This window comes from Eretmochelys imbricata, chromosome 27, assembly GCF_965152235.1.
Source record: "Eretmochelys imbricata isolate rEreImb1 chromosome 27, rEreImb1.hap1, whole genome shotgun sequence".
NCBI lineage: Eukaryota > Metazoa > Chordata > Testudines > Cheloniidae > Eretmochelys > Eretmochelys imbricata.
In genome coordinates, this window is record NC_135598.1 from 14,900,758 (window position 1) to 14,917,272 (window position 16,515).

Genomic DNA, 16,515 nt, shown 5'->3' on the forward strand with positions numbered 1-16,515 from the left:
CCATCCCCCTGGCTCTGCTTGAGACTGGGAGCTCTGGGGCAGAGCCTCTTGCTGGTTCATGGCCGCTGGCACAAGAGGGGCCTGAGCTCAGCTGGGGCTGGCCTCATGGTACAATTACTAGAGGGGCCCAAGGCTCTAGCTCCAGCTGGCAGGTGACACCACTTAGCAGGGAGGTGTGCCAGGGAGAGCATGGCAGGGCTCTGGCGTACCTTCACCCCGCTGGCTTCCACACAGCAGGGGCTGAGCGCAGCCCGGGCTGGCTGCAGCCGGTGCCACCGTTACACACGCTCCCAGGCCCGTGTCCCAGCCCACCTGCACCAACTGGGGCCCCACTGTGCACAATTAACTCTGAGGGACACAGGGCTCAGCCCAGGGGCAGTGGGCACTGCAGAGCACGTGGTGGGAGCTGTCTACGCTGGGCTCCCAGCTGAGTCAGGGCCGAGGGGGGGGTGGCTCCTGGCGGGGGTTGCGAGAAGGGATTGCTTTGCAGGCTGTTTGACCATCTCATTCCCAGGCTGGTGCTCGCGGCTTCCTGCTGCAGCTGGACAGAGGTGGCGGCAACTGGCGTCAGCCAACAGTCTGGGGCAGAGCAGCACCATGGGCATCTCAGGAGGGGACCGGGGGAGGCTGCCCACCCACAGTGCCTCGCTGCTGGGGGCCCCGGGACACCAGGAGACAGACACGTGCTTCACGGGGGCCACGTACATTTATTTAAAAAAATAAAATAAAGGAAAATAAAAATGAAATGGGGAGATGGGAAGGGCCCCTGGCAGCGGGACCAGTTGCCCCATGGCAGCGCACGAGAGACAGGCCAGCGCGCGGGGGGAATAAGGCAACAGTGACCAGTCTGGGGGAACACGACGGCAAAATGCTTCCCCCGCCTGGCTGCTCTTCCATCCGTTCCTCTGCGGGGAGAAGGCTTCGCGGCCTGCGTCGCTAGTGACTTCAGCCCGGCCGCCAGGAGCAACACGGGCTGGTACCACAGGGAGGTGACCGATGAGCCAGAGGGCAACAGCTCTTTACTTCGCGGGGGCCTGTCGCTCTGCCAGGACTCAGGGGCCCCCTGCCATGGAGGGGAGGCAGAAGGAGCAGGAGGCTCCTGTTTCCCGAGGGGTTGCAGGACAGCTCAGTAACCCAGCTGTGAGGCAGGGAGCAGCCACCCGGGCCCATCGTTCCCTTGCCCAGGGGACTCCGTTCAGGCCGCAGAGGAAGGAGCAGGGAGGGGTCCTGGCTTAGCCGCTCACCACTCTGTTCACCCCTGCACAGCAAGGCTCCAGCCTAGGACCCATTTCCCCTGAGCTGTCACCCCACCGCACCCCCCTTGGAAATGCACCACACTGGAGAACCCTCCCCTGCCCCAGGGCCTGCAGCCCAAGTGCCACTGAAATGGAGGGGCAGGAGCCCATGGTGGGAAGCTTTGCCCCAGGTGGCCCTTACTATGGCACAGGAGTGCAGCGCTCAGGGAGCTGGAGCCGGGAGAAGCCCTGGAGCACGGGGCAGGGGAGATGGGGTCAGAACCTGGTGCAGCTCAGAGGGCCCGCAGCAGGGGCTAACACGCTAGCCGAATGGCTCACCCCAGGGAAGCAGGGCTGGGGCTGGACTCACAGGCAAGGGCCCAGCCCCAGGGGAGCATGCAGCGCCGGGGCAGGACAGGACAGAGCATCGGCCGCAGGCCGAGCTGCTGGGGGAGGAATGGCTGAGAGCTGATACAGACCCCTCGGACCACCTCACACAGCCTGCAGCCGAGACCCTGAACCCAGCCAAGGCCAGAGTAGGGCAGCTCCCGTCCCCACTGCCCTCTGGCCAGCAGGGGAGGAGAACACCGACCCCATTTTACATTCATGCAGTGAGTGGCAGGGAGGGATGCTCCACGGGGAGCAAAGGGGCGGGCGGGAACAGGAGGCGAAGGGAACACAGCAGGCTGCGGCAGGAGCAGTGTTCGTATGGGAGATGCAGGGGGGGAGTGGGGGCTGGGCCTCGGCCACATAAAGCAAAGACGTGCCATGTGCGTAGCCCAGGGGAATTTCAAGCCCAGCAGGTCCATGCCCCGGCTGAATCCACCGCAGAGCCAAGAGCACCCCCTGGCTCCTGCCTCCAGGGTGAGGCTCCGAGTTTGTGCAGCGACACCCGCATGCTGAGTGCCACCTGGACTGCTGCAGAGGGGCCCTGGGCCGCTCCGGTCCTGGTTGCTGCCCCGGTGGCTAACGCAGCCCTGACACCAAGGGGAGAGGCCAGTGGTGAGCCAGCGAGTGCCAGCAGAGAAGCCAGAGTCCCAGGGGCGTCCCCCAGCAGCAGGAGGGGAGCTGGCCCCACACTCTGGCCGTTCAGCAGCTATGCGCGCCCCGCCCCCACCTGATCCGGGCTCGGAGAAGCCCAGGAGACCCTCCTGGGAGAGTGACGCAGGAAGTGATGTCCCGGCCAGGAGCTCCGGGCACCAGGGAAGCGCGAGGCCAGGAGGAGACGCTGAAGGGCCAGGGCCCCCCAAGTGCCTACTTGTCTATGAGCCCGGCCTCCTTGAGCTTGAAGTAGAAGAACTTCTCGAGGGTGTTGGCGCACTTACAGTAGTCGCTGTCGGGGGGGTTGTACTCCCGGCAGTTGGTGACGATGCGCTGCAGGTCGGCGATGAAGAGCTTCTTGGTGACGTAATAGCGGTTCTTCAGACGCTCAGTCATGGTCTTCAGGTCTGCAGGGGGCAGCGGCTTACTCCCTCCGTGCTTCCCCCTCATCAGGTCCCAGCGCCCTCAGCCCCACAGAGGGGAAACGGGGGCAGCGACCAGTGTGCGGCTGGCTGGCTTACTCCCTCCGTGCTTCCCCCTCATCAGGTCCCAGCGCCCTCAGCCCCACAGAGGGGAAACGGGGGCAGCGACCAGCGTGCGGCTGGCTGGGTTACTCCCTCCGTGCTTCCCCCCCATCAGATCCCAGCGCCCTCAGCCCCACAGAGGGGAAACGGGGGCAGCGACCAGCGTGCGGCTGGCTGGGTTACTCCCTCCGTGCTTCCCCCTCATCAGATCCCAGCGCCCTCAGCCCCACAGAGGGGAAACGGGGGTGCAGTGAGCCAGTGACAGAGCCAGGAACAGAATCCAGGAGTCAGGGCTCCCCACCTCCGCCTTGGCCACTAGAACCTCACGTACCCCTGCCACAGGAGAGGGCAGAACCCAGCCCTACTCCAGCCACTAGATTTCACTTCCCTACCAGAGGTGAAATAGGACCCAGGAGTCCTGCCCCCCCACTGCATACCCCACGCAGCCCATGCTCGCCTCACCCCACCCCCCACCCCGCCGGGCGTGCGGCGCTCCTGGAGCAGCGTGGGCCTCGGGCAGATCGGCCACCTACCGATGGGGAAGCGAATGATCTCGTAGTAGTCAGGGGCCTCTGACTTCTTCACGGGCTCCATGAAGGGCCAGGCGCTGGGGTGGGTCTGTGGGGGGCGAGGGGCAGTTAGAGCCTCACGCATGGCGGACAGATCGAACACCCCTCCCGCTGCACAACCAGCCCGCTACCGCCCTCTTCCAGAGCCAGGCCTGGGAGGTGCCTGGCTCCTGACCCCCACCCTGAGGACAGGCAGCTCAGACAGAGCGAGATGCCCTGGACTCAGGGACCATGGATCAGAACCAGCCGAGGTGCCTCTCCCCCGGCTTCTGGACCCAGCTGTGGCAGGGGAAGGTGCCAGAAACCCCATGTTGTGGGGAGAACCCGCCCGGAGCCCTCAGTTGGCGACTGGCATGTGCCCAGGCATGGAGGCTCTAATGGACCCATGGAAGCTCTTGATACCCAACAAAGTCTTTGCCTCCAGCATCTCTCGGTGCCCAGAGTGAGACCCCAGGGGAGATGCCCCCCACGCGCCATCACCTTGATTTGGGCCAGGAGGTTTTTCAGGGTGTTGTACAGCTGGTCTGGGTCCTTGAGCTCCTTCCTGCAGGAGAAGGGGTCAGATGAGGTCAGCATCCACCGCGTTTGTCCCCTCCCAGCACCTGCAGGCGAGTGGGCACCGAGCTCTCATGGCTAGGCGAGCCCCTGGCCCTCCCGCTTGGGGGGGACTCGTGTCCTCCCTCCTGGGCAGCCTGCTCTAGGGCACTCTGCTGCAGCAGGACACGCTGCCTCCATGTTGAGAGCAGCGGCCTGCCAGGGACAGAGCCACATGAGGGATCCCTGAGGCAACGTGACCAGGCTCAGACCACGTGTGTCACGGCTGCTCCCACACAGCTACGGCCCAGACGCCCCAAGGACGCTGCTGCCCCGAGATCTGACAGCCTGGGGTCCCCTGCCGGGGTGGTGAGAATGGACTGCAGCCATGTGCCATCCCTGCATTGTCTGCCAGGCCAGGGAGACAGCTCCAGGGCCCTCCAGCAATCGCCCCTTTTGGCCCGGACTGCTGACAGGGGTAAGATATCAAACCGGCGCCGCTGCTCCCCCCACTCAGTACCCCTGGTGAGCTCCCCAGGCCAGCAGCGACAGACACGGGGCTGGGAACAGCACTTACCCTTTCTCCTTCCCCAGCGGCCGCCATCCCGTGTCTCCTGGAAGGCAGGAAGAGGCGTTCGCTCACACGCCATCAACCGCGTCCCAATCCCCTCCCCAGGCGCCGTCCCTGGGTAGCACTCTGCCTCCATGACCTCCGAACTGCCCGACCCAGCCCTCCAAAACCTGGCTAGGAGGGGCACGACCACCCCCTCCGCTGCCCCCGAATGCACTGCTCCACCGAGACGTGCCGGGAGCTGTACAGTCCTGCAGAGCCGAGGCTGGGATGCCAGCTGTGCTCCTGTCCAAGTGCACAGATCAGAGCCACTGCCAGGCAGCCAGCTGCAGAGCCGTTCAACCCCTCCGCTCTCTCCTGAGGCTCCTGCTCTTGTTACTGTATTAAGGAAGGAGCCGGCCGCTGCCCAGCCTCGCCCCCCAGGACAGGGGCCACTGGGATGCTGCACGCTGCAGCGGGGACCGTGCCGTGGCACAGCCTGGCCACAGCCGAGACCATTTGCAAGGGGACAGGCACAGGCGCCAGGTGAGTAGCTACGGCCGCCGTGGCCGGGGGTAGCCGTCAGAGCCCTTCCCTGCTGCCGGAGCAGGCAAAGCCCGGGCTGCAGATGTTCGTGGACGGAACTTACGGATTCCAGGGATGCTCTCGACAGGGATTTGCCGCACGCCCTCCTTGAAGCAGGTCAGGCCTGGGTAGACCTTGCGGATCTGCGCCTGCTTCCTCTCGATCAGCTTCTTGATGATCTGCGGCGGGAGAGGCCAGCTGGGAGCGAGCAGGGGAAGGCCTGGCGAGGGCAGAGTCTGGCTGGTCCCGGCCTGCTCCCCTCACCCTCGGGCCTTGGCGGGGGAGCCGAGCGCAGGGCCATGCCCGCAGGATGGGGCAGCCACCGCCCTCAAGGCTGCCTAGCGGCCAGGGCTGGAAGCAGGGCTTGCCCAGGGCGAGCCGGAAGCAGGCAGCAGCTCCGGGGGGTGGGTCTGGGTCTGCCCGAGGCAGGTGCTGCATCGCGGCCGGACGCTGGCCTGTGACTAACACGCGCATGGCAAAGCCCTGCTCGGAGCTGCCTGGGCCACGGAGACGCTGCCCGAGAGGGGCGCTCACAGGACAGGGGCCTCCTGGGCCGGCAGCAACGCCCTTTCCCTGCACTAGCGTCAAGAGCATTCAAGGTGTTGTGGGCAGCGGGCGTGGCGGGGGCAAGAAGCCAGGCCCCCCGCCCAGGAGATACCTCCTTCTGCTTCTTGATGATGTGCGAGAGCTCGGTGTAGGGGATGCGGGGGTTGAGCTCGCACTCCATCAGCGTCGCCCCTTCGTAGTCCTTGATATAGCCCAGGTAGCGGCCCTTGGGCACCTTGATGTCCTTGGAGAAGCCCTGGAGAGGAAGGGGGGTTGTGAGAGCGAGCGAGCCACACCGGGGGGCGGGGGGATTAGGACACTCCCCTAGGGGGGCGAGGGCCGGCGGCGCCAGGGGCCCAGACCTGCTTCTTGAAGTAGCCGATGGCGTACTCGTCGGCGTAGGTCAGGAAGTAGAGGATGTTGTGCTTGATGTGATACTCCTTCAGGTGGTTCATCAGGTGCGTCCCGTACCCCTGGCAGGCAGGCAGACAGACAGACGCCCGTCAGGCGAGATCCCGGGGCACCAGGGCAGGTGGGTCTCAGTGTTTCCGAGAGGGCTTGGGGGGAGATGCCCCAGGCTGGCCCTGCCCCAGGACATGTTGGGGGAACAGACCCCAGCAGAGCGATTGCTCGGCCGCAGGAACAGCCAGCGTTAAACATGGTCCCCGGCCCGGCCTCGGGGCACCTCCTGCCGTCCACAAGGCTGCACTCACCAGGGCCGGGGCAAAGCATCAGCTCCTGCCTCCCTCCCTCCCCCAGAGCCATGGCCTGCAGCCTCCCCCCTGCTATCTACGCCTGGGCTCCCCACCCAAACCCCTCTGCAGCACCCCCCAATCCCAACCTGCTGGCCATGCCCTGGGCTCCCGCAAGCCCTGCCGTTCCCCTCACGCCGGACCCGCAGCCCCCCAGCTATCCCTGCCCTGGGCTCCCCCAGCCCTGCCGGTGCCCCTCCCTCCCTACCCGCAGCCCCCACTATCCCTGCCCTGGGCTCCCGCAAGCCCTACCGGTGCCCCTCCCTCCCGACCCACAGCCCCCCAGCTATCTCTGCCCTGGGCTCCCCAATCCCAACGTGCAGCTCCCCACTGTTTTTTCTCATTCACCCCCCCGGTGAGTGCAGTTTTCCCTTCACCTTCACTTGCTCGTTGGAGGTGACAGCACAGAAGACAATCTCCGTGAAGCCCTGGGTGGGGAACATCCGGAAGCAGATGCCCCCGATCACCCGGCCATCCTTGATCAGAGCCAGGGTCTTGTGTTTGCTGCCGGGGGAGGCACAGCCAGAGTTACAGGGGGGCAGCCTCAATGCACCATCCTGCCCCCTGCGAGTCGCTGCAGCAGCAGGGGGCGTGGGGAGGAGGTTGCAGCTCAGACAGCAGTGGCCCCGTTGGAGTTAACAGGATGGGACTGGGGAGGAATCTGGGCCGCAATCTCAGCCTCGCTTGGGGGTGCAGACCATTCCCCCACCCCACAGCTGCTGGGGTCACGCTGGGCCTGGGCCTCTGGAGCAACCAGGACGCAGGGACCGAACTGGGGCTCTCCACTTCCTGCATGAGCCAGGACCCCCCACCCTGGAGCCTGCGCCCGGCTCCCCAGAGCGGACCCCCCACCCCGGAGCCTGCGCCCGGCTCCCCAGAGCCCCCCCCACATACGGGTCGAAGACGAGGCGGGTGATGTACTCCTTGGGCATGCGGGGCAGCTGGTGGGAGAAGACATTCTGCAGCCCCACCAGCCACATCAGGATCCGCTTGTTGGATTTCTGCGAGAGCGCGTTGCCGATGACGTGGAACTCGATGATGCCGCGTCTCTCCTCTAGCCGCGCCGTCTCGTCCCGCGCCGCGTTGGCCGACAGCAGGCTGGTCTGGGGCGCGGAGCGGGGGGTAAGGGACAAAGCCCTGTCCACCTACCCAACCCCCCTCCAGCCCACTCACGCCCAGCCAGGAGCCAGCCCAGGGGAATAGGCTGCCCAGAACATGAGCCCCGCTATGCCCTCCTGCAGCTGGCACTGGATTCCTCCTTGGCTACTGCCCATTCCATCCTCTCCCCCACAACAGAGTCACGCCAGGCCCCGGCACGGGGTCAGAGCAGGCGCCAGCCAAGGTCTGGCACAGCTGCTCCAAAGGGCTGGCAGCTCCTACTGTCGCCAGCAACCCTGGCCCCACTAACGCAGCTCTCTGCCCTGCTCCCTACCCCGTACCTCCGGGCCCAGCATGGCAGCCGGGTCCGTGATGGTCAGCATCACCTCGTTGACCAGCTCCATGGGGATGTCGCCCATGACCCGGATCCGCTTGGCGTCCTCCAGCGTCAGGCTCTCAGGCAGCTTCCGCTTCTCACCTGCTCGGGCAGCAGAGGACCGTCACGCCAGGGCCAGGCCAAGGGCCACTCGCTTCCCTGCATCTCCCACCCCATGCGGCTCAGGACGCCGCCTCCCGCCGAGCCACAGCGCAAGGGAGCCGGCAGCCGGCGCACTCGGACCCTGCAGCAGCAGCCAGGCCTCGGCAGGGCTGGGGCCTGCGGGAACCGGTGCTGCTGGGGCACGAGCATGGCTGGGAGGCCTTGCCGTCACCCCGCAGGGGGCTTCCCCTCTTGGCCACCTACAGGGCCAGGCCAGGCCAACTGGGTGCTCCATGGCTTCCTGGGTGGAGCTGCCTGTCAGGGAATTGGGCACGGCCCATCCCAGGCAGTCTGTGCTCGGGGGGGGGGGGGGGCGGGCGGCAGACGAGGGGTCTAAAGGCTGTTCTTTCATTCCCCCACCTTTGAGCTGAACGGCTCGTGGCCGACGGGAGCCAGGGTTACAGGGAATGGCGGGCGCAGGCTGTTCCCGAGCTGGCTGACGATGATCCACTTGGGCATCCACCGTCCTCACGTATCGCAAGGGCTGCCCCCTCCCCCTACCTCGCCGTCTCCACAGACCCTTCCACCCCCTGGAACCTGAGATCCCTTCCCCAGCCCACACTGGAGACCCAAGCAGCCCCATGGACTCAAGAGTTCACTGTGGACCACTCTGGTCTGGCAGCACTTTGCCCCTTTCACTCCAGGGCAGGTGGCGCTGGCCAGAGGCCGACCCCTCCCAGGGCGCTGCGTCCTCGGGCACGAGCCCCCGGCACGGGGCGCACACAGTCCCAGAGGCGCTGGGGCCATAAAGGCTTGTGCCCCTGGGCAGGGTCCCAGGGCCGTCTCAGCCCCTCCCCGCACCCACTGGTGGGGGACAGTGCAGGGCTGGAGCCGGCGTTACCTGGCACAGGCTCTGCCGAGCTGGCGTCAAGGCTCATGGAGGACAAGGAGCTGCTGCTGCCGAGCTTCTTACTAAAGATCGGGGTGCTGGGCACGGCGACGGTGCTGACGGCTGCTGGGAATGAGAACGGAGCCTTTCACACGCCGAACCCGCTGGCCCACAGCCCCCCGCCCCGGGGCTGGTGCCCACGTGGCCCCGGACAGGAGGCGTTTGCACTGGCCCTCCGCGGCCCACACCACCAGGCCGAGGAAAGCACGGGCTTGCAACGGAGCTGGCATGGCATGAGCCCAATCGCTCCCAGGCATCTCCCCAGTGAAGTACCTGGGCGTGGGACCAGCTGGGCGCCTTCCGTGGCTGGCATGGTGAAGTCAGATTCCCAGATGGGCGAGTTCTCCCCGTAGATCTCCTCTTCCAGCATGGACAGAAACCTGGCCAGGGCGGGTGACAGGGCATGTTAGCCAGCAGCCGGCAGGCGAGTGGCATGGCCACATCAGAGCTGCCAACCGTGAGCAGCACGGGGGGGAGTGTGGGGCCACACGTGGCCACCCAGATTAACAGGGCAGGTACCCCATGGGGAGGAGCCTCACCCAGCGAGCTGGGCCCAGGGATCAGGTACGCAGAGACCAGACGTGACCCACCCATCACAGCCACCTCTGGGTTCGCCAGGGCCAGTGAGAGCCCCACTCCCTGGGAGCCAGCCCCACTCCCTGGGAGCCAGCCCCACTCCCTGGGAGCCAGCCCACCTACTTGGGGAAATGGGTGAGGATGAGCGTCCGCTTCTCCGGCACCAGCTTGTCCTTCTCCACCCGGAACTTCTCCAGCAGCTGCCGGCGGGTGACGGTGAAAATGGACTTGAGCAGGCTGCGCCCGAAGACGTGGGTGGTCTCATAGCGGGGGAGGCTGTCGCAGCTCTGGGGCACGTGGCAGTAACACAGCCAGCTGGGGGGAGAAAGGGGGCAACTCCCAGGGACCTGCCCACTCCTGGACGCTGGTACCAGCCCCCAAGGGGCTGGCGTTATGACTGGGGTCGCAGCCATGGGCTGGGATGCAATTCGCAGCAGCTGCATCTTATCGGGAATGGAGGGGCAATGCAGTAGTCAAGATAGGGGACATTTCCCAGCAGAGTGCGGGGCACACAGAGACGCTGTCTCTCCAAGCCAGCCAGGGGCACAGCACGCTGGCTTCATGGCACTGAACCATCACGAGGACCCACAACCCCACCCGCCGGGCCCACAACCCCACCCGCCGGGCCCACAACCCCACCCGCTGGCCCCACAACCCCACCCGCTGGCCCCACAACCCCACCCGCTGGCCCGGCCCAGATGCAAGCTGCGAAGTGCATTAGCCCATTGACACGTTGCCCAACAGAGCCTCAGGCCCTTCAGTGGCACAAGCATGTGCAGTCAGCACATGCCAGGGCGCACCACGCTGAGCCGCCGGGGGGCAGAGGCAGCTGCGGGCAGCACTCCGGGGATGCAGCAGGCGCTGGGCATGCTTAAGAGCGGCAGGCTCAGGACCTCCAGGTCTGTGAATTCAGCGGGAAGCGCGGCGGGAGAGATCAGGACCAGAGAGCGCCCGGCAGCTCAGGAGAGGAGGGTGAGCCCAGATCTCCTCAATGGGGACATGAAATGAGGGGAGACACAGGCAGGGCTCCCCCAGACCTGGGGGCTGGGCACAGGCTAAAGCCCCGTTAGCAAAGCAGGCGATGAACTGTCGGGGAGCACTGCGCTGGGACAGGGTCTGCACCAGCCCCGCCCCTCTCCCCAGCGCTCACCGGGTGTAGTTGACTTTGTAGGTGGCCACGTCGTCGTTCTGCGAGCGCTGCCGGAACTGGGAGGGCGTCTCCAGCTTCCAGTAGTTGAGGCAGAGCAGGAACATCTTGGAGAGCTCGTACATGGTCTGACGCTCCTTGGGGGGCAGGTGGCTGAACTTGTACTGGACGAAGTTGAAGACTCCCTGTGGGGGCAGAGCACCCGCAGAGCGTCAGGGGAGGCGAAGGCAGGCCCCAGCTGCGGTGGGCTTTGTCGCACAGCAGCCGACACAGAGCTGGCTCTGCGCAATGAACACAGGGCTGGCGGAGGGGGGGTGCACGAGGTTAACGCAGCCGAGGAGCTGCAGGAGGTGTGGAATGGAGCAGCCGAGACCCGGGTCCAGTTATGGATCAGGTGTAGTGGGATGAGTATGGGTGGATTCTCCAAGAATTCCCAGGTCATTTATCAACACAACAAGATCCTCACTGACCGGTTTGCTAAAGCTGGCAGCTTCCATTGGAGAGACTCAGGGCTGGGACCGAGGGGCGGCAGCAGGGAGCCCAGACCGGAATATTGGGGGCACATGAGGGTACAGACCAGAGCAGCCGAGTGGTGTGGCTCGGAGATGCACTGGCTGAAGCCTGGAGACACGACACTGGGCAAGACAGAGCCTGGTCTGACCCCGCCTGGCAATTCCTGCCCTGTCCCTCAAGCTCCACCAGAGCCCTCCCCACCCCTGCCCTCTGACTTACGAAGATCTACCACTTCCAGGGTCTGGGCGGGAGACCTCCACGAGAAACAAACGCGCCCAGCACTGGCCCACAGGGACGGATTTCCGCGGACCAGCGCTAACATGCGGCTTGGTTTGCTACTGAGGCACCCAGACGTACAGTGACGTGTCCGTGTCAGACCCTGGGTGGATAACAAGTCAGCCAGTTGCAGGGAACGTCTCCCAGTTATACAAGGATTACTGGGGCAGGGGGAAGAGACGCCAGGAAGCTAAAAGCCGTAAGATCCGGTTTGAGAGAGGGTCATCGGAAGACGCCAGCACCTCTCCCCCCGCCGGGGGCGTCCAGGCAGACACGTTGGCTCAGGGTCAGCTGCATGTTACAGCAGAGGGTGCACCGGGCTTTGCGGTCACTGTGACAATGGACGGCCGCTATGGAGCGCTGGCGTTACCTGCTCGATGTTCGGCTTCTCAAAGGGGGGGCTGCCAAGGGACCCTTCTACAACAGGACGGCTCATCTGCAGGATGCATTTCCTCAGCAGCTGGGGAGGCAAGGGGGAAGTGTCAAAGTGCCAGAGACCGGAAAGAGGCGAGGCTTACAGCAGCCGCAGAAAGCTGTGACCATTACAGGCCAGGCCAGGAGCAGCCGGCCAGATCCCCAGCTGGCTCAAATGGTGCCACGCTGGTGCCTTTAATGGGCTGTGTTGATTTACACCACCTGGGAACCTGTCCACTCCTTCCCTCGCAATATATTCTCCCAGGGGGTTCAGCTCGGGACTGGGGTGGCAGGACAACATCTAGTTTCCAGCAAAGCGTCTGCTTTCAAGCCAGTCTTGCAGTTGGGTTGCCTGAAGCAGGTTGCCAGACATAGAATAAATCGCTGGTGCTCAGCCTTTCCAGACAGTGGAACCCCTTTCAGGAGGCTGGGGTACCCCAAGTTCCATCTCACTTAAAAACTACTTGCTTACAAAATCAGACATAAAACCACAAGAGCGTCACAGGGCACTCCTACCGACCAATGGCTTGTTTTCTCATTTCTACCATATAATTATAAAATAAAGCACCCGGAATATAAATATTGTGCTTACATTTTAGTATACAGCATCTAGAGCCATATAAACAAGTCACTGTACGACGTGTTACTTTGTACTGACTTCGCTAGTGCTTTTTGTCTAGGCTGTTGTAAAACTAGGCAAATATCTAGGCAAGTTGATGGACTCCCTGGTACGAAGTTCTCTGCGTACTCTCGGAGTATGTACCCCTGGTTGAGAACCACCGTAATAAGTCAGCAGCTCACTGGGCTTAGATCCCTACATGGGCTCATTATTCCCAGGCCTAACGGAGACCACACACAGACTCTCCCGCACTTCTCACGTAATCTGTCTGCTGCTCCTTCCCACGTCCCGCCAGCAGCACCTCAGCCTGGTGAACAGTTCACAGCATCAATAAAGGAGCAGAGGTCAGCTAGGACTCCAGAAATTTTAGGCAAGACGCAGGTTAGGAGAGGAGTGGCTCTTTCAGACTCGTATGACAACGAACTAGCATTCCTTGCTCAAGAACAGGGGCATTGGGGGCTTCTGAGCCCACCAGAACACATAGCCATGGAGGTGTCAGGAATTCGGAGTTCCATCCCTTGCCAGGCAGGATGTATACAAACGGAATAGTTTCTTTAGGTCCTACACAAATCAGATGCATTGTCAGTGGATAACACGTGCAGATCGTTTCCCCAGGAAGGGAATGAACTCTCCAGCTACCCTGATCCCATTTATCCAAGGTGGAAGAATGAGCACTCCCTCCAGAAAGGCGCAGCCCTGAGGCCAAGAGGACGCCTGCCTTGAGGATGGCCTGGTGATACTATAGCTGAGGAGGACTGTAAACGCTTCTGGGCATGGGGCAGGAACGAATTGGGGTGCCCATGGGACAAAGCGGAATCCCCGCCTCAGAGCTGACTTCAACCAAGCGTGCCCTGGAAAGTAACTGCACGGAACAGCAACCAGACCAGAGGCAGGCAGAGATGTGCCAGATTTTAGGCTGGAAACAGGAAGCCTTTGCAGTGGCTACCCAGAGGTGGAACCAGCGTCAGGTGGGCAGGAACGGCCAGCCCATCCTGCGGAACAAGAGCAGGGTCCCAGCACGGCAGGGTCAGAACTGCTGCCCTCCGGGGCCCCCCACACGACCGGGCCAGGACATTAAGGCATCGGCTCAGCTGCTGTCCTGGAGGCCTGGCTTGCGGCTCAAAAGCAGAGCTAAGCCGCTGCTCCCCCACCGTACCTTGAACAGGTAGAAATACACTTGCTTGGTGTCCGTGTCCTCCTCTTTGTGGACCGACATGAAGAGATTTTCCACGTCCACCACCATCCCCAGCAGCCGGCTGATCTCCTCTTCCGAGACGTTCTCCAGGTGGGACACGTGGTCAGCTGGACGGGGGAGCAGCGAAGAAGACGGGCAGGCTTAGGTGGTGATGCCCTGGCACCGGCCACAGGGCATCGCCCGGCGTTGCCAGGGGGCCTCGAAGGCATGCGCCGCACTAAACGCGGCCCCGACCTGTTCGGACAGTCCCACCAGAGCAGAGCCCGGCGCGCTCCCAGCCCATGCCCCGCCCTGGGTCCCCGTGCCGGGGGCAGGCGCCGGAAGGCCTTACCTAGGGCGTGTCCACAGCTACGGCACAGCTCGCTCAGGTTGGTCACGGGCTGCTGCAGGTCCATGCGGGGGGCAGTGGGCGGGTTGGGGTTCTTCCAGCCGTTGCACTTGCAGGCATCGTTGGCCTACGCCAGGGACAGACAGGCGATCGGTGCGGGGCCCTGCCCTTTCCCTTCCCCATTCCGTGCCACCCCGGAGGGGAGGAACAGCCAGGGAAGGTGCCTCAGACAGCACCCCACCGCACAGGGCGTGGGGGGGGTCCCGTGCAGCCTGCCGGCCCCAGGGGACAGGCTGGGATCGCTCAGCTCCTCAGGCCCGGAGAAGGCTGGTGCACGAGGAACCCCAGCCGGGACCTGTGGCCATTGGGGGCTGGGGGGATGATGTCGCTGCCGAAGGCTGGAAAAAGCAGCTCCCAGCTCCCCCCACCCCACCAGGCAATGAGACCCCGACTGGCCACATCCCCCTCTGCGCCCAGCTTCCCCTCAACACTGGACAGCTCCCCCAGCTTCTCCCCCCACCCCGAATCAGCTCCCCATGCCTGGCCCTCCCCACGCCTCCCCGCACCCTGCGGGCCAAGAACACCCCCGGGCCCCCCCCGCACCTTGCAGGCCGAGAACACCCCCGTGCCCCCCCCCGCACCATGCAGGACGAGAACACCCCCGGGCCCCCCCACACCCCCAGGGCCCCCCCGGGCTCCCCCGCACCTTGCAGGCTGAGAACACCCCCAGCCCCCCCCGCACCCCCAGGGCCCCCCCGCACCTTGCAGGCCGAGAACACCCCCAGCCCCCCCGCATCCCCCGGGCCCCCCCGCACCTTGCAAGCCGAGAACACCCCCGGCCCCCCCGCACCCCCAGGCCTCCCCTGCACCTTGCAGGCCGAGAACACCCCCGGCCCCCCCGCACCCCCAGGGCCCCCCCCGGGTCCCCCCGCACCTTGCAGGCCGAGAACATCCCCGGCCCCCCCGCACCCCCCCCGAGCCCCCCGCACCTTGCAGGCCGAGAACACCCCCGGCCCCCCCCGCACCTTGCAGGCCGAGAACACCCCCGGCCCCCCCGCACCCCCCCGCACCTTGCAGGCCGAGAACACCCCCGGCCCCCCCGCACCCCCCGGGCCCCCCCGCACCTTGCAGGCCGAGAACACCCCCGGCCCCCCCGCACCCCCCGGGCCCCCCCCGCACCTTGCAGGCCGAGAACACCCCCGGCCCCCCCGCACCCCCAGGGCCCCCCCCGGGCCCCCCCACACCTTGCAGGCCGAGAACATCCCCGGCCCCCCCGCACCCCCCCCGAGCCCCCCGCACCTTGCAGGCCGAGAACACCCCCGGCCCCCCCGCACCCCCCGGGCCCCCCCGCACCTTGCAGGCCGAGAACACCCCCGGCCCTCCCGCACCCCCCGGTGCCCCCCGCACCTTGCAGGCCGAGAACACCCCCGGCCCTCCCGCACCCCCCGGGCCCCCCCGCACCTTGCAGGCCGAGAACACCCCCGGCCCCCCCGCACCCCCCCGCACCTTGCAGGCCGAGAACACCCCCGGCCCCCCCGCACTCCCCGGGCCCCCCCGCACCTTGCAGGCCGAGAACACCCCCGGCCCCCCCGCACCCCCCCGCACCTTGCAGGCCGAGAACACCCCCGGCCTCCCAGCACCCCCCGGACCCCCCGCACCTTGCAGGCCGAAAACACCCCCGGCCCCCCCGCACCCCCCGGGCCCCCCCGCACCTTGCAAGCCGAGAACACCCCCGGGCCCCCCGCACCCCCAGGGCCCCCCCCGGGCCCCCCCGCACCTTGCAGGCCGAGAACACCCCGAGCTTCTCCAGCTTCTTGGCCCGCGGGAAGCCCCGCACCTGGGCCTTGCGCTGACTCGCGCGCTGCTGCTGGCTCAGCCCGGGCCGGGCCGGGTCGCTGGAGCCGGCGGCGGGGCCCGGGCCGGAGCCGGGCGCGGCCGCGGCGGGCGGCGGGGTCCGGCCGGGCTGCGAGGCCTCCGGCTCCGCCATGCCGGGACCGCGGCGTGCGCGCCAGGCCGGCACTGCGCCTGCGCGGGCCCGGGGGCTGCTGGGAGATGTAGTCCCCGAGCCGGGGGGCGGGGCTTAGCCTGCCCGGGGCGGAGCCAGCCAGAGACCCTTCACGCGGGCCGGCCCGGGGGGGCAAATGCCCCCCGCACACACACACACACACAGCACCCCAAGTGTGGGGTAAATAACCCCCTCCACGGGGCACCTCCCCTCCCCCTACTCTGCGGGGTAACTCCCCCCCTCATTTTCACGTGACCCCCCCAAGTGGGATAACCCCCCGGTGCATGCAGGAAGAGGGGGCTCTCGCCATGTGGGGCGCTGACTTCCCAGCGGGTCTAGGGAGCCCAGAGCAGCACGGCGTGGCCCGAAGCCCAGCCCCACCTCCCAGGGTGCAGCCCCCCCGCCCCCCAAAGGTGCACACAGCAGGCAGGACCCCCAAGGGGCTGGGGAAGGAGTGCAGGTCTTCTCAGGGGCCTCCACCCTGAGCAGCTTTAGGGTGCCGGGGTCCAGCTCCCCTGGGGAACCAGACGGGCTAGGAAGAGAACGCTGGCCGACAGCTGAGATCCCGCGGGGCGTCCGTC

At 65.9% G+C, this 16,515-nt stretch overlaps 1 protein-coding gene across 1 annotated transcript; it reads right to left on the reverse strand.

Moving 5' to 3' along the window:
- Nucleotides 1-687: 687 nt before the first annotated feature.
- Nucleotides 688-15,916, reverse strand: KAT2A (lysine acetyltransferase 2A). The gene is made up of 18 exons (XM_077806343.1): nt 15,707-15,916; nt 13,933-14,056; nt 13,563-13,708; nt 11,744-11,833; nt 10,588-10,769; nt 9,561-9,752; nt 9,135-9,241; nt 8,814-8,927; nt 7,776-7,912; nt 7,231-7,439; nt 6,714-6,840; nt 5,947-6,057; nt 5,697-5,840; nt 5,103-5,217; nt 4,481-4,517; nt 3,850-3,913; nt 3,334-3,418; nt 688-2,683 (listed from the first exon to the last, which is right to left on the reverse strand). Exons 1-18 carry the CDS (start codon nt 15,914-15,916, stop codon nt 2,490-2,492), a joined length of 2,388 nt encoding a protein of 795 aa, XP_077662469.1. The 3' UTR covers nt 688-2,489.
- Nucleotides 15,917-16,515: the final 599 nt, after the last annotated feature.